The following is a 26,633-nucleotide window of genomic DNA, read 5'->3' as shown; positions in this document are numbered from 1 at the left end:
CTGTGGTTGCCAAAATGGGATTGTAGTTAAAAAACTGACAATTTTTGCTCAGAAAATTTCTAAAAACAATGCGCAGTCGGTGATTATTTGATTTATTACCGCTTTCGACATTTCATTTTGATTTGTTTTTTTTCTGAAATTGTTTCTAGAAGTTTTCTTCGCAAAAATCTTGACTTCATCAAACACCGGTCCGTGAAAATATTGTCTGACAAAAATCCAGTCCGTGGTGCTAAAAAGGTTGGGGACCGCTGCAGTGTAGTGGACTCCCACATACTCGCGATTCAGCAACTGCGTTTCATTTATTTGCAGATATGTCTCAGTGGTTTAATTCAGTTTATATTGTAACGTATGTGTACATGTAAATGGAAGAAAATCCAACCATGATAACAAAAGTAAAATAGATTCATAAAAGCGATTGTGTTCTATTTTCGATCTTCCACTCCATCACTGTAACAAACGTACAAAAGTCCAGCAAGTCAAATTATTAGGTTTGTTTGTTTGTTTGTTTGTTATTCTTAAGAAATCAAGCTCCAGCAAATTTTCTTTCTTTAGTGACAAATATTTATACAAAATACTTTAAACACAATTTGTACAGTTCATTAATGGGGAAACTTTGTAGTAAATAAAATATGAAAAAAGAAAATCTACGTTGCCAAATATGAACATAAAGGACATGTAACTGAAACAAAAACATTTACAACGTTTGGTATTTGACCACAAAGCCATTCCTGTTGGCAATCGGCATGGTTTACTTTCAAGATGCAGCGAGCAACTAAACAGTGGTGGAAGACAAAAGTGACCTCTTCATTTGATTCTTTTTTTTTTTTTTAGATGTGCTTAACTATACAAAATGAGACAAGTTGTTTACAGGGACTTTACAGTAAGCATTTCAGATCACCTCATAAATGTGTTTAATTCTTAAATACACAATCTCAAAGTGTAACTGAAAGGCTTATTTGTTAGATATCTTCCGAGTTATTAGTTGCGAGACAAAAACAAACAGCGTCTCATAATAACAGCAAAAATAAAATGCTGCACTTAAAATATTTGTCGAATTTAAAGCAGAGGCACAAAAAGGACAATGCGGCAAAAACTGTCCACTATTCCGTCAATTGGGGAAGAATAGCATGGTAACAGGTTGATGACCTATTATTGGGCAGTGATGACAGGCAAACAGAAGCAGTCTTTCTTCTTCTCCCGCCTGTAGGTGGGCGTCGGACTCATTACTGAATAACCTGAGCAACTGGAAATCCTCGCCATCAGCAGACTGCGTTGCGTCGTTTAACCTGCTACGTTCAAACCGAGACTTATTTGCATACAAGATGTCAGTGTTATACCATGGTGTTGCCCTCGCTCGCTTTGTCCACATACTGAAAGAGAAGAAAGCAACTGTGTTGACTTTCAGTTTGGAACAACAACAACAACAACAACAAAAAAATGATGGGACAAGCCACAGGGAAACTGGACAATCACAATCGACATTGATTTGATTACCTCTATTCATTTTTTTAAAGACTTAATTGCATCTTAAGTATCAAAACAGAAGGATCCGCCTAAAAAAAGGGACATTTTAAAGCACAAAGTATCACAATTTGTTATATTGAATTGTCACAGTTAACTAGAGCTGTCAAAATTAGTCGATTGATCGACAAGTAATCAATAATCAATCAACAACGGTTATAATAATCGAGTCATTGTTTCAAGCTACTTTTTACCTTAGAATTGTCCAAATACTCAGATGTTATCTTCTCAACAGTAACAAACAAAGATTATCTTTGATTATCTGTGTTTAATCAAAATTTTCAGTGCGCCTTTACTTCAGAAAAGAATAACCGCACTGGTAAGTGAATCAGTTTCAAAATGTTTGGCGAGTACAACATTAGTCCCTCTTGTGTGTTATTGTTTAATGGTTACTTAACTGTTTTTATCACTAAACGATACGAAATGTTTATTTATTTGAACAGTAAATGGGGAAAATGTCAACAAGTGCCATAAAAATATTCCATATTGACAGCCCAATAGTTAACTCATGATCATTACTTTAGAGTCATTTATTGTTTTTACATAACAATTGTATTCAAAAATTGCTATTGAAGGTAAAAGGATTAGTAATAAACCAGCTTCTTTTTTCAAAATGTTGTCTTTCAGTCATTTATAGAGACGTTCAATTTAATTAATTTTTGTTAGACTGTTTTTGTCTGTATGGCCTCACATTTTCTGTTATCTCTTCTCTTATTTTCTTCTTTTTTTCTTTCTTACTGCTATTTTTTATTTTTCTTCTTTGTGCTACCGCTATTTTTATTCTTTGTGACAGGGGTTCGCTTTGGCCCGGGTAGTTAGTTAAGTTCAGCATTCCCTTTAAAAGATATGTGGCCCCATCTAGCGTTGTGAATTGGTATAATGTCTAGACCCGGAATGTAAAACGACCCCCACTTTTTTCAGTCTTATTTCAGTGCAAAAAACACCGTACGGTATTCAAATATATTGTACATAAAAACATTAAATATCGAATTAAAATATTATGTCCAAATGGCTATAAAAGACTACACACCACAGGTAAAATGCCAAAAATTTGTGTTTTACAGTATAAGCTTTTTTCTGAACTTTAAATTTTTTTTTACCGTCTTTAATGTGAACTATGACCATGGAACTTAAAAAAAGTCAGTCTCCATGGATGCTTTGATGACTGCATATTGACTTTAATAACTCTGATTAATCGCCAATCAAGTTCAGAAGTTCCAATCACTTGAACCAAGTTGTAAAGATGGAAAGATTCAGCCATTTTAACAAGGGTGTGTTTTGTATCAACTTCTGATGACATGCATGCGAGGAAAATCAACAGTGACTGACCACAACTGCTGATTATCCTACGAAGGCTTTGAAGAACAAAAGCACAGAAACAGTCATCCCAATTGGATTTTTTTTTCTCCACACACACGCACCAGTCCTGGGGCATCTTCAATAAATTGAGTAACTTATTGCACCCGCTGAAATGAATAAGGTATCTTAATGACCACAGACTAAAGCACGCATTCACCCAGCCGTGTTTAATGCCCTTTTTAACAGTTGAGATATTTATATTTACAGTGTGGTTTATGTATAGTAGTGGAGGTGTTTGACCAGGTTGATGAATCAACTAAAAGGCACAAGACTTACTGCGCTGATGAAGGGCAGGTTTAGGATGGAGCCAAGGACCGGTATCCTTCTGATGAAGCCTATTACAACAGGGAAGAAGCCTCTAGACCAATGACACAAAAGAAAAAGTCAAAACAGAGACATAAGTGTTTGCATTTGCATTTTAATATCAGATTACTTTTCAAGGGCCTTCAAACAAACAATTACCGATTATTTGAATAATCCATGAACCTGTCGATTATTTTGTCAATTCAGCAATGATTTGGAGTAAAAAAACATGTTCTCACTTCGTTCCAAAAACATAAAGAAACTGCACATTCATTTTGAGTTTTGTGCACTAACAATAGGAAACAATTACGATTCTGTTACTGTAATGCTGATCATTGTTTTCCAATGTTCCATTGTTTAGTAAATGCATGTGTTCTATTTTGAATAAACTCAATTATAATGAATTTGCTTTCACGAAGGATGGCAAAGAGTGGAGAATATTAACTCAAACTTTTAAGCTAAAATTGAAAGGATTTGCACAATTTAAAATTGCAAATGGTATCTAAACACTTAATTGACTATCAAAAATTATTATCGACTAATTTGGTAATCTTAATCAACACCTCTAAACACAAGCAATACATTAATCTGTATTATGCTGTGGCCACAGTTACCTTGGAAAAGTAACTTAGTTATTTAACTGATTACACGACTTTAAAATGATTAGTTACTTGATTTTAAAAGAAACAGTTACATTACAAGTTACTTTAGTTAAATTCAACAGATTCGGACAACCCGCTTACTTTAAAATTGACTACTGGTTTTTAAGAGTACGTTTACACGTGTTCGCAAATACCGCGCTAAAAGTATTTATTCCACATTAGCAGTTCCACACAGTCCAGACTCGGGCTGCGCAACTCATCTAACTTTAATTACGATTACAACACTCCACGATTAAAAATTGGCATAATCGTAAAAAACTATTCTATAAAATAAAATAACACATTTTATAAAGTCTGTTTGGTCCAAGAGGAACTTATATTTCAACAAATTTAAACTGATTTAATTTTTTTTTTTTTTAATTTTAAACAAATTCTTTGTATACAAAAAAAGGATCATTTAAATAATCGTGATTTAAATTATAACCAAAATATCTTTTATTAATTTTTTTTCATAATCAAGCAGCCCTAGTCCATACTTCAGATTCGGAATTTACACCACACTTTGCTCATGACATGCATGATCACTCTTAGCATATTTTGATCATATTTGTATAGTTGAAGTGCAGGTTTTACTGTTTGCGGTGTCCTCTTACCTGAACAAGAGGAAAAATCCATAGACCTCCAGCACAACACCAATTATGGGCCAGCCAATTAGCACCACACACACACCTCCTAAGAAGAAACTGGTGGCTTTCATTTTGTGCTTTTGGAAAAAGAAGCGGAAAGTCCTCTCGAGGCCAATGACAAAGGCAAGTCCAGCAACAAATAGGATCTAGTGGACAAAAAAAATAAGCGTATTGTATATTACATAAACCTGTATAGGATTAAACCTATACTGAATGTAAAATGGTAAACAAATACAGTAAAGACATTCAATGGAACATACAAACTCACATTTCCAATTGCCAGAAGTGCTTTGTCAAAGAACAAGATCATCCCAAAGAAGAGGAAAAACACACCGAAGCCTGTTAATCCCATTCCAATTTCTGTGGGGCACACGCACACATACGCGTTCAATTTTCTTGACAGAAAAATAGCATAGCATTTTATTGAATTGCTACCAAACAAAGCCCTAACACAATAATGAATACTATTCATTCATATATTATAATTATAATAATACAGTGGAGGAGTATAGTTTGAAGCCTCGAGTCAAACAATTTGAACTCCAATCCACTGTTTTTGCGTTTCTGATCATTAATGCGAATGAGTATTTTAGGACAATTCAACAATTGAAGTAAAAATCAAGCAACCAGAAGGTGAACAATTTGATATTTCATCCCAAACACATTATGACCACTTTATGACTTATTACATTTCTGAGATAGTTGTTTCTATCTAGAAGACAAACAAAAACAAGTCTTAAACTATTAACAGTACATACAACACATCTGCGCGCCGGGTTTTCTATTTGCAAGGACTGTTAAACAACCCCCCAAAAAAACCCATTTTTAATACATCTTCCACCAATAAAAATTTGAATGCTCACTCACACCAGCTAAACTGGAATTCAAGCTTACTCCACTGGTACAACAACTTTTTACAAAAAGGCAGAACATCTCTACATCAGAAAAATGTAGGATACAGGATTATGGTTTTTTTTGTGTATCCCTGTAAAACGCAAACGTAAAATACTTTGATAATTGAAATCCGAATTTATTTAGTAAATCCAGAAACAAAGCGATTATTGCACGAAACAAATTCACTGAAGTGGAACGTAGGCACGAAAAATAAGAGCTAGATTACCCTCAATTGCTAACAGCTAGCTCAAGACGCCGGGTGCGTACAAAAGAGTGAAAGCTATTTGAATCATCAGCAACAGAAAGCCTTACTTTGCGAGTCCGTCAAGGAAATCATCTTGGCACTAATTTAACCAGTGAGTGTAAAATGGAACGAAAAAATTGAAGTGGTTCATGTAAGAATCCTAAGATTGCCAGCTGCCACTGCAGCAACAGCCACGTCTTCCGGAAACACAACCTCGCCCCATGACAACTTCCGGGAGAACATCGCGTTGCCTTCAAGGCATAATATAAAAAACGAAATAATAGTGCTTTTCTTAAATTAGCAAGTGCATTTTTGTAACTCTATGGAGTCGGTTAGTCACACCACAAATAAAAGCATCTATTTTAGATATACATTTTTACCAAAACTACAAGCATGTAGTTGCAGTTGTTGAATCGATGCAGACAAAAGTCTGCTTGGTAACCTTGGAGACAAAACCCAGGGCACATAAAATGCTCATAAACGCGTCCAACCATAGTAACCGTGGGTTCGCCAACAAGGAAAACGCTCTGAACAGTGTTTGAATGGTCAGGTCTATTATTAGACATTCCTTTTCTACATTTGGTGTATTTCTGTATTATTAACTGAGTTTTAGTATAGGAGGCGCTTTGTTCGATATCAAAAATTACTTTTCGTAACGTGATGCTACTTTAGCTAACTTGCTGGTTAATGTATTATTTCGTCGAATTACAGTTACAGTAGTCGTATTCAAAAGCTTTTCAATGTTCTTTTTTTTTTTAACTAAATGCTAAACCTTGACCATTATTCAGTATGACGTAATAATTCCACCCTGCTAATTTTTTTTCAGGATTCAGATTTATGATTTTGGTACATCATGGATGGTGTTGGTCAGACAAATGGTGAGTCTTGATATGTTAAAGCACCTGTGTCAAACTCAAGGCCCGGGGGGCCAGATACAGCCCGCCACATCATTTTATGTGGCCCAAATTGTGCATCAAATTCGTGTCATTACGAGAATTTTTTTTTTTAATTTTTTTAATTTTATAATTGCAAATTGTCTTCTCTTTTAATGATATCTTTTTTTTTTTTTAATGTTTGACCAGTTTTTACTGTATATAATATGAGGTGCTTCTACATTTATTTGGGTTTACAGTCATAATGGCCCTCTGAAAGAAGCTGTGACTACAATGCAGCCCGCGAAAAAAAAAGAGTTTGACACCCCTGTGTTAAAGCAACCCCACTAAAAAACATTGTCCATGCTGTTTGTTTGTGGCAGGTGGCAAGAGAATCTAATAGGGACACAAGAGAGGCATAATAAACCCTGAAGGTGTTAGCCTCAGAGGATAAACACGTGCAGGTGCAAGACTTGGCTACTTATCGTTGCAACAAACTGCATGAAAATTGACTTCATTGAGAGGTAGAAAGCAGAGGGAAGAATCCCTTGTCAGCTCCTTCACTTCCCGGACGTTGAAGGGATGCTACCAAGCCGCGGTTGAAATGTCGGAAAGAAGTCGGTACCGATACCGCGGTCGGCAGTTTCACCTTTCAGACTTTAAACACTGCGTCAATACTTCTCTTGAAACTTTCCTCTGACTGGGCTGTGATACATGATTCGGGTAGGCGGTTCCAGCTATTAACTACACGGGTAGAGAGAGTGGCGTCACCATGGATGCGTAACCTCCTCGGTTTGTATAGCTTCAAACTGTGACCACGTGTCGAAGTATCATTATTTAAGATGAAATACTCCCTCAGGTCTTCACCAAGTTCGCCTCGGAGAATGCGCCGGGTATATATCAGATCTCCTCGGTGACGACGGTAGGCCAGAGAGAAGAGATTCAGCTGTTCCAGTCGATCTTCGTAGGAAAGCTGGTGAAGTTTTGCGACTGTTTTCGTACCGCGACGTTGAACTCGCTCCAGCATATCGGATTCGTACTTGGTCAATGGGAATACTGCAGGCAGTCCGTACTCAAGAATGGGACGCACGTGAGAGGTAAACAGGGGTCTGAAAATCGCAGGAGTCATACGGGCAAAAGACCGTCTGATGGATCCAAACATCCTGGTGGCAGCGGTGACCTTCTTCGTGGTGTCAAGACTAGTCTTTAGGTCTGACGACACTATGACACCAAGGTCCTTCTCACTTGTGGTGTTTTTAAGGAGATATCCTCCAATATGGTATGAAAAGGAATTGCCTTCAATATATTTTGGTATCGTCAAACTACAGTAATAGTAAAAGAGGTTCACAATAATCTTTACTTATTTCATTTTTATTCAACCAGGTTAGCGGTGGGGGCTTTAGATAAAGTTACCCTCGCCATCAAATAGCTAAAAAAAATACTTCGAACAGCGTTTCTCACAAGTTGTCACACTACACTTTTATTGCTTGATTGGAGGCAACCTTTTTTTTTTTTAGAATGAGTGGTAGCAGTGTTAGTGACTTTCTACATAGTTTGGAGACAAAATTTATGATACAAATTGAAATTAAGTATTGATAGATTCATATCCCTGAAACAAAAAGGAGAACCAAAAGAATGAATGGAATTAATTTCATTTTTCATTTTCATTTTCTGTAACATTTCACATTTATTTCAGATGTTCAGGCAGAGCTGGACTCTGTGGAAGCTGAGCTGGAGCTGGTGGAGCTGCAGATAGCAGAGCTCCTTGAAAAGAAAACTGAATTGAATTCTCGCAAGACTGTGCTCCTGTGCAAGCTGGAGGAGGCGTGCGATGTTGCATCTGCATCGTCTTCGTCCAGCCAGTCTTCCACAACTGGCTCTGAAATGAGTAAAGAGGAAATGCAGCAATACGATGGCACAGGTACACAATGACACTTCTTACCATACACCACTTGAAAAATATTTATTTTAATATCTCAGCATTTAAGAAGACATTGCACATTTTATCATATGTCTAAATAATGAAATCACACTTTCAGCACTTTTAAAATGACCAAACGCTCTGCTTAGACGTGACTGTGCACACTAGGGACATCTGGCGGTACATTTATTGAACTACCTACAAAAGCCACAAAATGGCTATGGGAGTATTATTCAAGTGAATTGTATGAATTAATACCCTCTATTATTATGCCCCAAAATAATATGGAGGGCAACCAGCTACATTTCCTTCATCTGAAACAATGTTTCACCGTTTTTAGAGTTTGCTTGGTCCAAAGATGTGATGCGGCACCTGAAGGATTCATTCCACCTTTCCAAGTTCAGACCCCTGCAGCTGAGGGCCATCAATCTAACACTGTCTGGAAAAGATCTATTTTTGGTGATGCCCACAGGCAGAGGGAAAAGCCTTTGCTATCAGCTACCTGCGATGTGTTCCGACGGTATGCTAACACCCAAAGCACATAGTGGATTTTCTTTTAAGTCTTGATGAAATGCTGTAATGATGTAAACATTTGTGTCCATGATAGGCTTTACACTGGTTGTGACTCCTCTGGTGTCACTGATGGAGGATCAGCTCATGTACCTGAACTCCATCAACGTGGCAGCAGAAATGCTCAATGCTTCTAGTAGCAAGGTGGTAACTTGGAGTCATATTTCAGTTCATCATCTCAAACAGTTAAGCTTTTTTGTCGTATGGCTCAGCGTTTTTGGTCGACAACAGTAAAGAACCCATTAGCTTTACTGTACCGTTGTCTCATCAGATCACAGATGATAGTTCTGCGATCCGAGTATTTAATCTATGGGCTTTTCTGTGCATTATCTGTAGGAGAGGCTCCTTAAATTAGAGTTGTTAACTTAATAAAAACTCAGACTTTAAGCTGCACTACGACAATCTCACAAAATTCTACAGCAAACACAAGTCGGTAAGTCATAAATTAGATGACAACAATAACTGAAATAAATCTTGCGTCATCACACTTGAGACATTCAACAGTGACACTTGAGAGGAAATGTTTTCACTTAGAGTTGCAATTTTTTTCTAGGTCTGTCACTATCGTATATTTTTAGAATCTTTTATTTCAATCAAAAAATGTATTACAATTTTATTTGCGTTAGTGTATTAAAATATTATTCTCTAATTAATGTTTTTTAACAAATGATTTGGTATTATTTAGTGGTTAAAAACCACTAAACAACAGTTGTGCAATATTACACTAGTAAGATTGATGGTCATTGTTTTCCAAAGTAAAAGTAGTAGTAGTAATAAAAATAGTTTGCAAATGTCTTCTTGTGATTACACACAAAATATAAATCAGTCTGCTTTCATGAAGAACCAGAGAAGTCACAATTATTACATTTGGCAGGCTGAAGCCGGAGAGTTTTGACAAATTTTGGTTAAAAAATATCTCTAAACAATTACTTGATTATTAAAATACGATAATCCACAACAAAATATCCAAGTTCGAACTGTCAGATGTATTTTTGTATTTGTATTTACAGGAGCACACTAAGAGCATTTTAGCTGGCATGATTGACAAGAGGGCCCCATTTAAGCTTTTGTACGTGACACCCGAGAAAATTGCCAAAAGCAAGATGTTCATGTCTCGCCTGGACAAAGCCAACAATGCAAATCTCCTGAGTCGTATCGCTGTCGATGAGGTGCACTGCTGCAGCCAGTGGGGACATGACTTCAGACCAGGTAATGCGTTTTACATCACGTGGTGAAGGGGAGGCCATTAAGAGTTTGAGTTTTCCCTTCTTCAGATTACAAACTGTTGGGCATCCTGAAGAGGCAGTTTCCAAAGGTCCCGGTGATTGGACTCACAGCTACAGCGACCACCAGCATCCTCAAGGACTGTGCTAAGATCCTGTGTGTGCCAAAGCCAATCTCACTCACAGCCTCATTCAACCGCACTAATCTCTATTATGAGGTAAAGATTCAAGCTTCAAGAAGATTCAAGAATTTTTATTGGCCATGTTTGAGCATGCCAAACAAGGAATTTGACTTTGGTACATCTCAGCCTCTGTTCAACATTTAGGTGACTAACACTCGGGACATGTGCGAAAATTGACAGCCGCACTTGTTCGAATCAATTTATCAAATCCAACCAACATGAAGTGCAATGAATTATTATGATCATTTATTTTTCCCACAAAAATCAACTCACTTAAAATTTTAATATTGTTGAGCCTGCCATCTAGTGGTCTATAATATCTATGCTGATATTACAGTATAAAACTACAGTTGACCCCTCCATTTTGGCGCACTTAGATTTGACTATTCTCAGATTTTTATAAAAAAAAAAAAGAAAAACCACAACCGTACTGATACCCTTAATTTCTTTCACTTCTGCAACCTATATGCATTTTATTTTCAATGATAGTCTGTTGATGAACCACTAAACATCTTTACGTCTCTTAGCTTCGTGCCAAAGTTACTGATGAGGCGTTAATAAACGACATTGCCTCGCTGATAAAGAATCGATACAAGGACCAGTCAGGTACTGCAGTGAATTAGACTACAAAATAAAATAAAAATGTCTTTACATGTAAATATGATTTTCTTGTCACACCACAGGAATCATATACGTGTTCTCTCAGAAGGACGCAGAGTCTGTGTCCTCTGAACTCCAACAGAGGGACATCCTAACTGCTCCCTACCATGCCAGCTTGAACCCTGATGATAAGTCTCAAACTCATCGCAAGTGGGCCTCCGGCAAAGTGCAGGTATTGGTTAATTTAGAGCGCATTCCAACGCGATTTATAACCCCATGCGCACTATAACCCAGTGTGCCCGATTTATGAAATTTTCCTAAATTAGACCTGAGACTGTGCCTTATGTGCTTTATAAATCTGGAAAATACGGTTAAAATAATTTTGAATTTTGCCGTCAGCCACCGTATAAGGAAGTAACACTGACTGAAGCTGAAAAGAAGTCTATGTTTATAGGTGGTGGTAGCTACAGTGGCATTTGGCATGGGAATAGACAAGCCTGATGTCAGGTTTGTCATCCATCACACCATGAGCAAGTCAGTTGAAAACTACTATCAAGAGAGTGGACGGGCAGGTACAGTAATTTAAAAAGTATATGTATTATATATAATGTAATATAGATGTGATGTAATGTTTGCTTTTCAAAATGTCTCCAGGTCGAGACGATCTCCCAGCTGATTGTATCATCTACTATGGCTTTTCTGACATCTTCCGCATCAGCTCAATGGTAGTAATGGAAAATGTTGGTCAACAGAAGCTGAATCAGATGGTGACCTACTGCCAGAATGTTGACAGGTAACACCTTCAGCCTCTCTTAGTTCCTTCCATGATGTTCGATAGATCACGTGATCTCTCTTTGCGCTTGGCAGGTGTCGTCGCTCTCTATTGGCTGTTCATTTTGACGAAGTGTGGGACGAGAAACAATGCAACCAGATGTGTGATATATGCCGCAATGCAAAAGGTTTGTGTGTGAGAGGTGATAAATCAGTCAGAGCCAATTATGTTTTTAAGAGTTTGATAATCATGTGAAATCCAGCCCCTGAGGAGGTTAGCTTCTTAAGACTGCAACGTCTTCCTGAAATCCCCATCAAAGCGGCTTATCCTTAGCAGCTGAGTTCTTTAATAATTTTCAAAGGAATGCCCACTTGCTCTTAGCTGCTAATAAAATTTGCATTAAGGGTGACGGAGGTAGAATAAAAGCCACTTTTTTCATATATTAATATTAAAATGTGCAATTAATTTTCTGTTATTTTATTTTAATTAGGTTTTAATTTGGTTCAATATATTTCATAGTTTTAGAACTTAATTTCAGTATATCTGTTAAAATGCCATATTCCTGTTTTAAAACTACAGAGTCCTTAGCACCTTTATTCATGAGAGTTGTGACTTGTACAACATAATTGGAAAACTATTGGTGGCAGGAATGTAAACAAGAAAATTAAAAATAATAGTGTTTCATAAGTACTGGAAATCTACCCAGAACTGATTTAAAATTTTGAGAAACAAAAGTATTTTGTAACTTTTATACAACAACCAATCCTGACCAGCATCATTCCACTTTCAGATGTCATATCTGTGGACATTACCCACCATGCCAGGCAAGTGGTGCAGATTTTGGAGCTGGCAGAATCCACGGATGAGAAGCTAACTCCTCTAAAGTTGGTGGAGGCCTGGATGGGGAGGGGCCCTACAAAGCACAGGAAGTTAATGAAGATCACTACGCTGTCTCGAGCACAAGCTGAGGATGTGATTGTCTACCTGCTGCTCCAAGGCTACCTCAGGTTACATGTCACATTGTGGAAAAAAATACAATAATACAGTTAACCGTACCCATTTAATCTATTTGATCGATCTATCTATTCAGTATAAATACTTTAAAACCCTGAATATTGCTAATGTTTGGGTTTTAAAATTGTTATTGTGAAAGTAAAAGTCACTGTCACTGATACCACCCAAAGGCAAATGAAAAAAAAAGTGATCTTCGAGTTTATTTATGGGGGGGGGGGGGGATTTCCTTCCTCTTTAATAAATCCATCATTTCATTGTTTGCTCTCCATTTTCTAGGGAGGATTTCAGTTTCACTCCATACACCACCCACTTTTACCTCCTGCTGGGCCGCAAAGCTCCCCTGCTGAAGAGTCAAACACACATGCTGAGCATGAAGATGCAGGCAAATTTGTCTTCTTCATCGGTGAGTTAAAATCGTTCTAAAGCAGTGGTTCCCAAAGTGGGCGGTACCGCCCCCCTGGGGGCGGTGGAAAGCTCTGGGGGGGCGGTGAGGAAGAAAGGGGCGGTAGGGGGGCGGTAGGGGGGCGGCAGTCGATTTGTACACAACACGCACGCCGCTCTGGCCCAGTCAGATACGACAGCATAGCTACAAAAGCAAAAGCTCAGGTTTGTAATTTCAAGCTTGTAATGTTCAGAATTTTATCTTATAATAAAAACCGCATTCTGGCGGTCAACATCATCTTGAGTTCAAGTCAACATGAAATTGGGGACTCGCCAGAACGCGCCGTGTTGTGTTGTGTTGAGCTGGTTAGGGCAATGGTCCCCAACCACCGGGCCGCGGCCCGGTACCGGTCCGTGGGTCACTTGGTACCGGGCCGCCAAGCCGCACAGAATTTTTTTTTATCGACGATCAATTAATTCAGGTCAAGACGCTCGTCCCGGTCACGTGACATGTTTCCCCAGTCGAGCCCGCAAAGCTAATATGTGGCGACAGGCTAACTAACCAGGCAGTGAAGCATTCAAAACTGGAGACCAAGCATCCTGCAATAAAAGACAAACCTTAAATCACTTCGGGTGTCATTGTCTCCGATTACGTCTAGATGGGACCGGCTCGTTTCTGAGAAACAAACTCAGTGCTCCCACTAATTCAACGTAATGGTAATGATATTATAAATGTATTATTTATTTATTTATATAAATGTATTATTTATTTATATAAATGCCGGTCCGCGAAAATATTTCTGACATGTAACCGGCCCGTGGCGCAAAAAAGGTTGGGGACCACTGCCTTAGATCACGTCCGCCACCATTTTCTGTGAATAAATGGAAGAAAATGAATACATGAGAGGGTAAACTTGCTTTTCATACCTTCAATGTTGTCATTTTTGTCTTTAAGTAGGCCTATTTATGAAATGCGATAAAATGCTGTATTTTACATGGTTTTATTTTTTTGTTTTTGTTTTTGGGGGGGGGGGGGTAGGAGGGGGCGCTAGGAATTCACTGGGGAGCCAAAGGGGGCGCCAGCCTGCAAAAGTTTGGGAACCACTGTTCTAAAGTATCACATATGCATGCTCATTTACTTGATTTACTGTATTTCTGATCTTTTCTTAACACCTCTTAATTAAAAAAAAATCCAAGATATCAACAATATTACTGTGAAAAACAATATGGGACACAAAACAATGGGCACTTTGATTAGCAAATACGTATACAGTGCCTTGCGAAAGTATTCGGCCCCCTTGAACCTTTCAACATTTCGCGACATTTCAGGCTTCAAACATAAAGATATAAAAGTTTTTTTGTCCACTTCACAATTGTGTCCCGCTTGTTGTTGATTCTTGACAAAAAAGTAAAATTTTATATCTTTATGTTTGAAGCCTGAAATGTGGCGAAATGTTGAAAGGTTCAAGGGGGCCGAATACTTTCGCAAGGCACTGTATATACCGTATTTTCCGCACCATAAGGCGCAATTAAAAGCCTTTAATTTGGTCAAAACAAGGTGCGGCTTTTGTGTGTACCGAATTCCAAAATCTGTAAAGTTGTTTTGTTTATTTCCCGTAATATACAAGCGCAATATGTAGACCCGATGAACCAATTATCGGGGCAAAAAAAACAATCAGCTGTACATAACACATAGAGTACGTACCTCCGCCACCATTGATGAATTAATACTATTGTTTGTGCAAAATGTTAAAGTTGTTCTGTGTGGCTTCCACATGCGCCCTATAATGCGGTGCGTCCTGTGGATTTAATACAGAAAAGCTCGCAGAATTGAGTCTGCGCATTTTAACCCAAAGCGCCTTACGGTGCGGAAAATACAGTACACAATACTTTATATTTACCATAATTTCTTGCACTAATTTCAGTCATGAAAAGCAGCAAAAAAAAAATCAGGTTTTGTGTATGAAGCCTGACGGAAATAAACTTTTTAATTTAATTTGAATCCAGATGACTATTGGTAGACTAAAATGTATCTTTTATGAAAAACTGTATCAATTGTATCAATTACATTTTATTAAATTGTAATTGTTTCTTGTAATGCATTAGTTACATGAATTTAATTAATTATTTTACAAATACCATTTGCCCCGCTTCCGAGCCATCATGACAAAATAACCAGAGTTTCTATAAAGCGACTTAATCTCACCGCTGAGTTGAAGTACTCCAAATACTATGATAGCCACACTATACACACAAGAGTAATAAATATATGTAAAACTTTTGTCAGTTGACACTGCAGTTGTTAATCACTAACTAAAATAAGAAGTGTGGACACTTCAAACCATTTTCCAGTTAATGTCACTCTGATTTCATGCTCCACTTAACCTTTTTACTCTCCTGTGTTTGTGATTACAGTTTTGTGACATTTAATGACATTTTCCCCTCATGTTTTCTCTAACCACTTTCTTCCGACCTTTGTGTGTATTTGTACGGGTTTTTTTTCTCATCAATTTCACATTAGAATGTCTCACATTTTCTAAGGCCTGAGTCCAGGTAAGTCACCGCTGGTGCTCAAATGTTGCCTTGTTTTGACTTTTGTGTATATTTCATTGTGTTTTATTAGTTACATTGTATGAAGTCACAAACAGCGGCTTTTCATTAGTTCTTAACATGCTTAATTGTGTATAAATCCAATGTAGCTGATTTAGATACCGTATTTTTCTGACTAAAAGTCGCTCCAGAATATAGGTCGCATTAGCCATAAAATGCACAATAACGTGAAAAAAACCATATATAAATCGCTCCGGAGTATAAGTCGCATTTTGGGGGAAATTTATTGGACAAAATCCAACACCAATAACAGACATGAACGAGCAACAACAGGCTAAACGATAGGTATGCTAACGTGACAAACGAAGAGCTGAGAACGGGCCTGACGTAACATTCAGAGTTATTCAAATAACTATTGCATAAATAACACATTTATAAAACCATCTGTGTCACTCCAAATCATTAAATCCATCGATCGCCCTTTATGTCAACATAAATGGGCGCCGCTGACGGCGGTTGCACTTCAAAATATTCCACAGGCCCATATAATGATATATAAATTATATATCAAATAACTATTATAAAAGCAATAATGTTATCAAACCATCTCTGTCACTCCAATTCATTAAAGTCATCAATCGTCCTTTGTCAACAATGGGTGCGCCGCTGACGGCGCTTGCACTTCAAAATATTCCACAGGCCCATATAACGATATACGTATAAATTAGATATCAAATAACTATTATATAAGCAATAATATTATCAAACCATCTGTGTCACTCCAAATCATTTAATCCATCGATCAAATTCCTTGTCCTTTGTCAACTACGCCGCGCGTGCGCCCTGACGTCAGCATCGTCGTTATTCCACAGATCTAGTATAGAACTATATTGTAGCGTTAACAAAGTACAAGGAAAGACGTGGGTTTGGTAAACGGCTCTTTATTTAACAAAACAAACTTCCAGGCGTGTGGCGGCTTGGACTTCCATCCCCGGAGGTGGCACTTCCAGCCACGGAGGTGGAAGAGTAGGACCGGGTGTGCGTAAAAGCCATGTCCGAGCCCCATCCACCGTCCCCGGACAGCCACCCGGCCGAGCGCCGTCCCCCAACTTCCATCCACGGAGGTGAAAGAGAGCTCCGTAGAGTAGGACCGGGCGTGCGTAAAAGCCATAATAGTTTCTCAAACCTTCTGTGTCACTGCAAATCATTAAATCCTTCAAACTCTTCGTCCTCCGAGTCACTTACAAACAAAGCCGCTAATGATGCTGGTAGTACGTGGGGCCCTTCGTCATCGTCGTCATCCCGTGATGGAATCTTTGTCCTTTATGTAAACAAGCGCCGCGACGTCACTTGAAATTCAAATTACAATAATCCCTTGCTACATCGCGGTTCGTTTATCGCGGTTTCACCTCTTTTTATTTATTTATTTTTAATTTAAAAAATTTGTGAAAAGAAATCACATAAATTGCTCCTCAGTACAAGTCGCCCACCCCACCCAAACTATGAAAAAAAACCGCGACTTATAGTCCGAAAAATATGGTAATTATTAATCACCATACTCTGTCTTCTTGATTTCATACCAATCTCCACCACCTGGTAATAACACTGCATTTATCAAAATGGCGATAATTGTTGTCAAGGGATTGCTAAACTGAGCCAATGGTTTAATTAGGCAACATTTCATCTATCAACGTAACGGTGTTAGTTTACACAGTATCCATCTTTAAAATGATCTTTGATCATATCATCAGCTTGGGCAAAAACAAACCAGTACAATGCCAGTTCTATGAGTCATACATTTATCGTATTTTTTTCAAATAGGCACCCGCTGTCATATAGAGTCCATTCCCTAATTCATCACCTCTCTGTTGGCGATTTGAAAAGGTTCCACTATAATTGTGGTCAGAATATTTTTTTTCGGATCTGAATTCCACACAGCAACTAAAATATGTATCCAGGCTCAGACAACAACTAAATATTTTATTAGGTGGTGCGGATGATTCTATAAAATGTCAAAGATTTACAACCCCAAGATGGATAGGAATAATTTCAATCTTCAAGAGAATGTCCATGAAACAGTCTTTTTCTTGAGATTTACACACATTTGGAAATTCTTTTGGAGCCTTTTCTGAATAAGATCATCAGTTCAAGCAATTGCAGCTAACTTATGAATGGTCAAGTTGAAATGAAAAGGAAGCGAATTTGGATGGTCAAGACCAATCCAGAAACCGCAAAGGGTCAAGTCTGCTATAAACTGAAAAGCATGGGCTGTGTTTTGTGCGCGGACAAGACTAATATTCATCTATTTGGCAACAAAAAAAGAATCACAGCATGTTTGTAAGCATCAAGGTGATCACATTTACACTCCAAATGCTCGGTTTAGCAATCTTTTTTTTTCTTCTTTGGGCTGGTACTCTGTTGGGTTGGTACCTATAGGATCTTGAATCCCTTTCGGGTAAAGATTGTCGTCATTAATGGCCAACAGGTAAAAACACAGACAGACCGGGGAAAAGGCAAAGTGCTAAAGGGATCAGATCAGAGTGATGGAGAAGCTCCAGTGTCCAAGAAAGTCAAGAAAGAGCTCACATAGTATCCCCCTCCCCATCCCATCCTGAGGAGAAACTGACTAAGTACAGTCCATCATTTTATTTTTGTTCATCTGCTCATCGCATGGCAATCAACAGACACTGGAATGATTCAACTTTAAGAATGAAATGGCCAATTGGCGCAGAGAAGCAATTATTATTCTTGGAGCATGCTTGTCTGAAATTGGATGCTGCTTGGTTTCTTAATGCCTCCAGTATGGATAAATTGGCAAAACAATTTCAGACATATTCCAAAATACTGAAGCCTTCCTATTAGAATCGAAATATGGAATCCCAGACACTAACACCACTAACATTTTATTAATCACAATTACTCTGTTTACACTATATAATGAATCATTGCTATCCCCAGTTTTAACACCTCTTGAATGCTGTGCTGTGTCTTTAACGCAACAAACACAATTTCTTGATACAGATTCGATAGTTCGACACTAACACAGATTTTTGTTATGACAGGATGTGGCAGCTCCCAGCAAGATCATTGATAAGATCTTTTACTCCTTTGTAAAAGAAAACAGCTGTCCCTCCCAATCGAAGCAAAAATTATTTAAAGCACACAAGAACCTGGCAAGGAAACCTAATACAAACCCAGCTGATGAGACCGACAGTTATGCTGGTGAAGAAGACAAGAGGACGGATATGCCTCAACACGTAGTTGAAGTGAATGTTGAAATTAATGCACCAGCTACGTCTTGTTCTAAACGTAAATCCACCACCCCTCAAAGAGCGAGAAAGAAACCCCACGCAAATTCATCGCCCGTGGTCGTTCCGGCTCCAATTAAAGTTGCTGACCCACCTTCTTACACAGTCCCCAGCTCTCCCTCCCAGGCCTCCTTTATTTCCGAAACTGCAGCCGAGGAGCTGTGTGATCTACAGAACTACTACAGGAATCAGCTACGGCGAATCAACTACATCTCCCATGAGTATCTGGGGCAGCCCGATGAGTCGGGGCTGCTGGCTTGTATCCGGGAACCTTTAAAGTCCTTGCGACTTCCCCGCAGGATGACCATCACCCAGACGGCCCGCAGCTTGTGGACTCGTGTCAGCAGTCGGAGGAAACTGGTCCACCGGTGAGCATGGAAGCACGGGTTTCTGTTGTAATAAAATCAAGAAGCATACAGAATCTATGCAATAATTTGGAATATAATATCAACTCAAATGGTTAAGTAGAATCATAGACGTTTGTTGAAATTCAACGTTTTGTGTACTGGGTGCCAGGTTCCCATTGGGACTGTTCTATTTGTACTATAAAAAAAAAAGAAAGAGACACCTTAAGTTAGCAGTCTTTGCTGCTCTTTTGACGATCTTTCATTAAATATCTGACTACTGCAAGTGACTTCATGAAAAAAAGGGTGACTTACAAAATGTGGGGACTGTTGAATGAATAACTAATGGGATGGTCATCTCGCTTTTTTGTTGTTACAGGACATTCATTGTTTAATCTCAGCAAGGCACGCCTCTAAGATTACAGCATTTGTTAGCTAGTACAAGGCATTAATACGTCTCAAAACTCATGTTATATTTACATTTGATATTACAAAGCGGAAGTCTGAACAATAGAGGGCTGAAGACTGATTCCTGCGGGACCCCGCAGATGACATTACAATACTCTTGAGGTTACTCTCCTCAAGATGAAGAATCCTCCTTTCCTTGTCCCTCTTGGTTTAAGTAGTGATTTTTTTTCTCCCCCCAACATAATCATAGACTGTTATTTTAAATATCACCATTACAGTTCTGAAGTTTTGGCTCTGGAACCAATCATGCCAAGGGTTTTGACCTAACAGATTGTTTTTCAAACCTAATATGAGATGCAAAAACTAACTCAAGGACAGAAGCACCGTCCACCCAGTCAGATTTAAAAAGCCTTGCCATGTTTTATCCTCCTACTGTCGAATAGATTTTCAAGCCTGTAGCCCACATGCAGCTTTCAGTCTCTCGCTCTTTTCACAGACTGACCTCTGGCCATGTGCGTCTCAAGAGAGGAAGCTTTCATCACTCTGAATTGATTTTTCACATTACTGTCATTTGAAATATGGAATACGTCCATGTGTGCCACATGAACCATATAAAATAAGCATATCCATAGACGGTGAGGACAGAGTGATATTCTTTTTAAAAGAATGTGAGGGTGATAGAAGCCGAAGGGTGCAATGTAAGTTTGAACAAAATAAGGAACCAGATGCTAGGTGCTTTGCATTATTCATATATGCACACACCATGTTGTGGTTTCAATAATGTATAAATAAAAAGCAGATCGTATCTTACACTCTGTGAATAAATAATATTTAGGATTAGAACCTATTTTCCCTTCCCTGTCCTCAAGGATCATTGAATATTAATTCAAATCCTGTTCCTTTCCTTGATTTTTGCATTTTAGTTGATATTTCTATCCCTAAAAATAACCCCATGAATTTTAGATTGAAAAATCCAAGTCGAGAGAGCAAAAAAGTTTTCTTAATTCAGTCTCAAGTTAAACTTGTTACACAGAGCAGACATCAATTGTGCAGACAAAAATAAAACTAACGTTTTATAATTACTGCATGAGCCGACTAGGCTAATATCTTAATCATGTCTTTTAATGTTTAGCTAATATGCTTACATCAAGTACAAATTTTAGCTCCTTTTATTTCCAATTCAGAATGTGATCTATCCAACTTCTCTGCCTCATTGCAAATGAATCCCCAGGTGTTCCATAGTAACAAATATTCAATAAAAGCACCTGGGTTAGAATCTGACCTAAATTATGTTTATAGACTTGCATACATAGGTTTACCTCTTTCTTTGAAATGTCTTTATTCATCCTCCCTCACAACTCGAGTTTTTTTCCCCCAGGATATTATTTCAACGTTACTAGCTATGAATGTGTTAGCGAGAGTGTCTTAACTAATATTTTTGAAACCTTGAATCTATTTTACAATGCCGTATCAATCGGTTAAAGTTAAATGCAGTACACTGGAACACAAAATGACACATGGTAATATTTGATTGTTCACCGAATTCATTTTAGAGCTGTCAAAATCGATTAATCGATATTCAAATTGACAATTATTTTAATAATTGAGGAATCTTTTCTATGTAGACATTTTTTTGCCTTAAAAAGGTACAAATCCTTTATTATGACTCCTGTGTAAAATCGGAATATAGCTGAATTATTCATGAACAATGGGGTTCATGTTAGTAGGAGGTAACACTAGGACTCAGCTCGATTGTCATTCTTGAGTTGAAAGTCGAATTTGGGAGCTCGGCGTCATAATAAATAAAAACTGTTAAGAGTCAATAGTTGAAGCTTGTTAAATAGAAAATAATAAATGTTCCTGTATGGGCTGGTAATTGAATTCAGTTCAATTCAGAAGTTCATGTTGAGATTAAAGCCCAGAGCTTTTACTTCCTGTGTGAAAATTAGCTTTTGAGACAGTACAGGCTACTCAGGAAAGGCTAAAAAAAAAAAGATTTATTGGCCACTTCTATTGGAATTATTTAGTTGTCCTATTAAGTCGTCCAGTTACGTCAGAGCTAAAAAATGGGAATAAGGTTTAGAGTTCGGCAAATAAGTAACATTCAAAACGTTAAAGCTGAGTGTATGACACAATGGGGATGGAACCAGGTTTAACTGAGACCAGAGAAAATGGTATTTTAAACCAGGATAAGTGATCCGGATCCAAGGAAAGTTTGAAGATTGATTTGGTAATCCAATCATGCCCAGAATCCTGATCAAATGTTGTTCTTTGGGGTTTCAAAATAGTTTTAATGCTAAAGTTTAGGATTGTCCTTGTCCAAGCAAGAATTCATATTGGAATTTTTATTTCAAACTAACTTTTGCTTTTCAAATTCAGTTCAGTTTTTAATTTGTTTTTACAGCAGGTTTGGTAATTTTTTTGAAAATGCTTATTTTTAATTTGGTTTTTAGGCCTGTCACTATTAATTTTTTTCCATTGATATTTGATTGATGATTATTCTTTCAATAATTTAAGCAAGTGGTTTGGGTGTGTTGGATGAAAGATCGTGCAATACAGATGTTTTGGATGCATTGATGTAATGTTAGATTTGGTTAGGGAGAACATGTCCAGTTCTAGTTCAAACTCGGACCTTGTCGCAAGACCAGGTGTTGAGGAAACCATCGGAGCAGTGGTTGTAAAAAAAAAAAAAGAAAATTCCTCAATGAGTCACAATCGGCTGCACATTGTTGCTATTTGAGATTGTAATAGCCACACCCAGACCAGATGTTGTAACACTGTAAAGTTAAGATGTAAAAAGAATACATTTGGCACACTATCCATGCGGTGGCGCTCGTTGAATTCCAAGTAGAATGAACTTAATTGTTTCAGGCTGAAAATGGTTCCAACCAGAACTCTTTGTAAAGGAAATGTTTTGAGTAACATTGAAGTAATGGATCGATGGATAGTGGCTAACCTGCTAGCTAGCATTTTTACAGTGTGCTACTGTCTGTTTTTACCTGTTAAAAATGTACGTCTTTATGTACATTTATGTACATTTTCAATGTTCTGTCTTTCATGGAAGAAACTCACCTCGCGTAACACCATCTTTTCGACTGATATCCCATAAAATCAAACCATGTTGGTAGCGAAGAAGGCTAAATTCATTTAAGTCAAGTTTTGTCATCATCTTTGCTTGCGTTACTTAGCGCCATCTCCACTTGTTTATTTTAGACAGCCAAGTTATCAATATTTGGTTTCTCTTATATCTACCGTTTTTTTCCGTGTATAGTGCGCAAAATTTTACTAATTTATTGTCCTAAAATCCGGGGTGCGCATTATACATGGGTACAAAAAAAAAAATTTTTTTTTTTTTAATTTTTTTTTTTTTTTTTTTTTTTTAAGTCCCAATAATCGTCACACACGCAGGGAGGCAATGGGTCCCATTTTTATAGTCTTTGGTATGGTCTTAACTAAGCTGGATGTAATTTTTTTTGTTGGCGTTGATTTCTCCGACTGCCCGTAAACGCACCACCGCGCTTCGTGCGCGCACGGGACAGCAAACGAGCAGGTGATCGAGCAAGCGTCTGATACGAGAGCATTGCGGTCGCATGGAGCGTGTTTGAAGTGAACAGCAGAGAAGAAAGGCAAAGTGTTGTGAAATAAAATGCACAGAACGGATGCGCAAGACACGTCAGCTATATAAAGAGCGAGAGTTGTTTTCTTCCTATTAGTTTCAATTCACAGTTTAATTAGCAGTTTCAATCAGCAAATAACAAAATGCGTATTACAGGTAATATTTTATTTCACAACACTTTGCCTTGTTCCTTTGGTCTCTGCTGTTCATCCTAAAACACAAAGGCGCTCTTTAAGCAATGCGACAGTGAGCGCCCGGCGCGCTGCGGTTGCGCGACCGCACCAAATTAAGCTCCCTGCGCAGTGCGCACTGAGGTCCACTTAAATTTTAGAAAGTACATCAGGACTTTAAAAATATCTTCTAAATTTCAGCGACGGCTCTGTCACAATAATCGGCCAGCCCGGTGCAGTTGGGCGGTCGGCGGCGCGCTACGGTTGAGCGTTCTCTCGCACGCTCTCTCTCTCGCTCTCTCTCGCTCTCGCACACACGCAAACCGGATATCATACGGAGGCCGCCATTACAGATGCGCAGAACGGATGAGCAAGACACGTCAGCTATATAAAGAGCGAGAGTTCAGTTCTCTACCTAAATCCGTATTACAGGTAATATTTTATTTCACAACACTTTGCCTTGTTCCTTTCTTCTCTGCTGTTCACTTCAAACACGCTCCATGCGCACGGAGCGCGGTGGTGCGTTTACGGGCAGTCGGAGAAATCAACGCCAACAAAAAAAATTACATCCAGCCTAGTTAAGACTATACCAAAGACTATAAAAATGGGACCCATTGCCTCCCTGCGTGTGTGACGATCATTGGGACTTAAAAAAAAAAAATAAAAATTACATTTTTTTTTTAAAAGAATTCATAAAAATTCGGTGCGTATTATACATGGGTACAAGCTTTTTTCCAGCATCAGCATGCCATTTTTAGGGGTGCGTACTATACATGGGGGCGCACTATACACGGAAAAAAACGGTATTTGTATTTTTGACCTATTTGAGTGTAAAGTGTTTGTCATAAAGCATAAAGCTAACAGTTTTCCAAAATGGAGGAAACAAGTTTTTGCATCAAGCTTTTTTTTGTTTGTTTTTTTGTAAAAAAAATTCATTCAAGTTACTTTAATCATATCATCATTAACCTAACAAAAGTTTACTAGCTTAAATTTATCACTAGTAGGTGAGGAAATGCAAAATTTGGGCTACCAGAAATTAGCATTGGTTCTATGATCAAACCATCAAAGAATTGTTCCATTAGTATAAACATGGTCATTCCTTAAAGACAAAAGACAAAGACTGTATTTTACAGAATTATATTGATCATATCATGCCAACCAGACAAAGTCTTACCTTGTGATTCAGTTTTATTTCAGTCCACGAGTCAGTCTCTTAACCTTCTTTGGTGTTATCAAACAAACCCATTGACACAAAACGCTTGTGGCGTTAATCCTTGCGATGGTAATTAAGTTTGATAGATTTGCTGATGTTTTGTTTGATGCAGGGCAGTTGACCATGTTTTGAGGCATAGCTATTTAGTTTTCACTCAAAATGAAGAGCTCTTTTTCTGGACACAAGTGATCGATTTTGGTATTATTCCGAGAAAAAAATTATCATTACCCACAACTGAAAATTTTACCAATTCTAATTTCATCCTAATTTTGCACGTTTACCAAAAGATTTTTACACTACAAAAGGGCATGAAAAGTTGGATATAAAAATATCTCCAATTCTATCTATTATGAATCAATCCAAAATTTACCATGATTTACAAATTTAATTTATTACACGCAACGTTCCCAGCAAAGTTCTCAAGAGACCCCTCAGAATCCTGGAAAACAAACCTGCCATCTTGATAAAACTTCATCCAGATTTTCATGCATCCTGTTTTTTCCTACTCACTTTTTCTTTGATGCACACAGCAAAATGAGTCGCACCATCCAAGAACCATGACGTCACAGCACATGAACTAAATCTAGAAATAGGCGGACCGAATGTACATATTGAGTACCCCTGATGTAGACTAACCAATGTATGTTTAAAATGGGAGCGAATGACATTCAGACCGGTCACTGATCCGTCATGTAATGACAGGAATTCATTTGCATCATATTTTACATGCGCGACTCCTCTTCTCTTCATTCTGATTCAGTCTGCAGCCCTCCTCTTCCTTCCTCTCCCATTGAGATGATTGCAGAGAGCAGGGCGAGAAGCAGAGATGAGCAAGAGCCCCGTGAGCTCCAAAACAGAATTAGTGTATTCATTGCTCATTGCTGAAAACCTGCAGTCATTATTCCTGCCCCACCCCGCAGTGACGAGGTTCCTAAAAAATAATGCTCACTTTTTCGTTTTCAGTCAAAGCTCATCAACACCTGGTTTTCATCATCAGCCACTTTCAAAAACCGTGGCAACATTTCATCCAAAGCCTTCAAAGTACAGATTTCATTTTGTGGTAGATTACTCTCCTGGATGGATTCCTGTGATTAAATCGTTTTCTTTCCAGTTCCCAATCATCCTCAGGTGGTGCCACTGCAAACCATGCCTGCTCTTGCCCAGCTTGCAAATTGCTCGTGTACAAATAAATCTGCTGTGAATGCAGCGTTGTGAAATATCTGTTTTCGAGAGTTATCGTTCGTTCTTATTCGGGCTGCTGGTCACCGAAGAATTTTTTTTGCAGCATCTCATTGCATGTGTAAGTAAAATATTATGATGATAGTTAGCACCTGAAAATAAACTTACAGGAACAAAGGACCAACACAATGCAGTACTAAAAAAAAAAAAAAAAAGTCTTTGTAGACTTGGGACTTACGCTAAGCTTGAACACATACTGTGCTATGATAGCTAATAGCAAAACTATTTGCAAGTAGGCCAGAACATACTCGCAGGTTTGCTCAAAGGTATCAAAATTCTGCCCAATCTCTATAACAGCAAATTCCTAACAGACAAATGTTGGTGTTTGACAGTTTTATTGTCAATATTACCGTTTTTTTCCGTGTATAGTGCGCCCCCATGTATAGTACGCACCCCTAAAAATGGCATGCTGATGCTGGAAAAAAGCTTGTACCCATGTATAATACGCACCCAATTTTTATGAATTTTTAAAAAAAAAAAATTTAATTTTTTTTTTTTTTTTAAGTCCCAATGATCGTCACACACGCAGGGAGGCAATGGGTCCCATTTTTATAGTCTTTGGTATGGTCTTAACTAGGCTGGATGTAATTTTCTTTGTTGGCATTGATTTCTCCGACTGCCCGTAAACGCACCACCGCGCT

The 26,633-nt window shown here is 38.1% G+C and overlaps 2 protein-coding genes across 4 annotated transcripts; one reads left to right on the top strand and one right to left on the bottom strand.

Moving 5' to 3' along the window:
* Positions 1–534: 534 nt before the first annotated feature.
* Positions 535–5,843, bottom strand: golt1ba (golgi transport 1Ba). Its single transcript, XM_061268492.1, has 5 exons — positions 5,678–5,843; positions 4,740–4,831; positions 4,439–4,617; positions 3,157–3,236; positions 535–1,370 (listed from the first exon to the last, which is right to left on the bottom strand). The coding sequence occupies exons 1-5, from the start codon at positions 5,700–5,702 to the stop codon at positions 1,282–1,284; spliced, it is 465 nt and encodes a 154-aa protein (XP_061124476.1). The 5' UTR covers positions 5,703–5,843; the 3' UTR covers positions 535–1,281.
* A 198-nt stretch (positions 5,844–6,041) lies between these two features.
* recql (RecQ helicase-like) lies at positions 6,042–26,438 on the top strand. 3 transcript variants are annotated; one of them, XM_061268489.1, is made up of 16 exons: positions 6,042–6,154; positions 6,436–6,487; positions 8,178–8,402; positions 8,743–8,922; positions 9,010–9,116; positions 9,983–10,181; positions 10,247–10,413; positions 10,905–10,983; positions 11,061–11,209; positions 11,432–11,549; positions 11,632–11,770; positions 11,845–11,936; positions 12,540–12,756; positions 13,040–13,166; positions 18,757–19,370; positions 25,717–26,438. In XM_061268489.1, exons 2-16 carry the CDS (start codon positions 6,463–6,465, stop codon positions 25,952–25,954), a joined length of 2,676 nt encoding a protein of 891 aa, XP_061124473.1. In that variant the 5' UTR covers positions 6,042–6,154; positions 6,436–6,462; the 3' UTR covers positions 25,955–26,438. The 3 variants fall into 3 exon arrangements, with proteins under 3 accessions (XP_061124473.1, XP_061124474.1, XP_061124475.1); XM_061268490.1 differs by lacking the exon at positions 25,717–26,438 and adding an exon at positions 19,726–22,896 and having other exon boundaries at positions 6,051–6,154; XM_061268491.1 differs by lacking the exon at positions 25,717–26,438 and adding an exon at positions 18,180–18,324 and having other exon boundaries at positions 6,051–6,154; positions 18,757–18,898.
* The last annotated feature ends 195 nt before the right edge of the window (positions 26,439–26,633 follow it).

The sequence above is a fragment of the Syngnathus typhle genome, linkage group LG21, assembly GCF_033458585.1.
Source record: "Syngnathus typhle isolate RoL2023-S1 ecotype Sweden linkage group LG21, RoL_Styp_1.0, whole genome shotgun sequence".
In the NCBI taxonomy this organism is placed as follows: domain Eukaryota; kingdom Metazoa; phylum Chordata; class Actinopteri; order Syngnathiformes; family Syngnathidae; genus Syngnathus; species Syngnathus typhle.
The sequence above is the reverse complement of the archived record's forward strand: the minus strand, read 5'-3'. Positions and strand labels throughout refer to the sequence as shown.

Excerpts from the sequence above, each read along its gene's own strand:
- golt1ba (XM_061268492.1), bottom strand. The coding sequence starts at position 5,702 with ATGATTTCCTTGACGGACTCGCAAA. Across the intron at positions 4,832-5,677 it reads TTCCTTGACGGACTCGCAAA|AAATTGGAATGGGATTAACA; the intron begins GTAAGGCTTTCT and ends TGTGCCCCACAG. Across the intron at positions 1,371-3,156 it reads ACCTGCCCTTCATCAGCGCA|TATGTGGACAAAGCGAGCGA; the intron begins GTAAGTCTTGTG and ends CTTCTCTTTCAG.
- recql (XM_061268489.1), top strand. The coding sequence starts at position 6,463 with ATGGATGGTGTTGGTCAGACAAATG. Across the intron at positions 11,771-11,844 it reads TACTGCCAGAATGTTGACAG|GTGTCGTCGCTCTCTATTGG; the intron begins GTAACACCTTCA and ends TGCGCTTGGCAG. Across the intron at positions 19,371-25,716 it reads CGGAGGAAACTGGTCCACCG|TCAAAGCTCATCAACACCTG; the intron begins GTGAGCATGGAA and ends TTTCGTTTTCAG.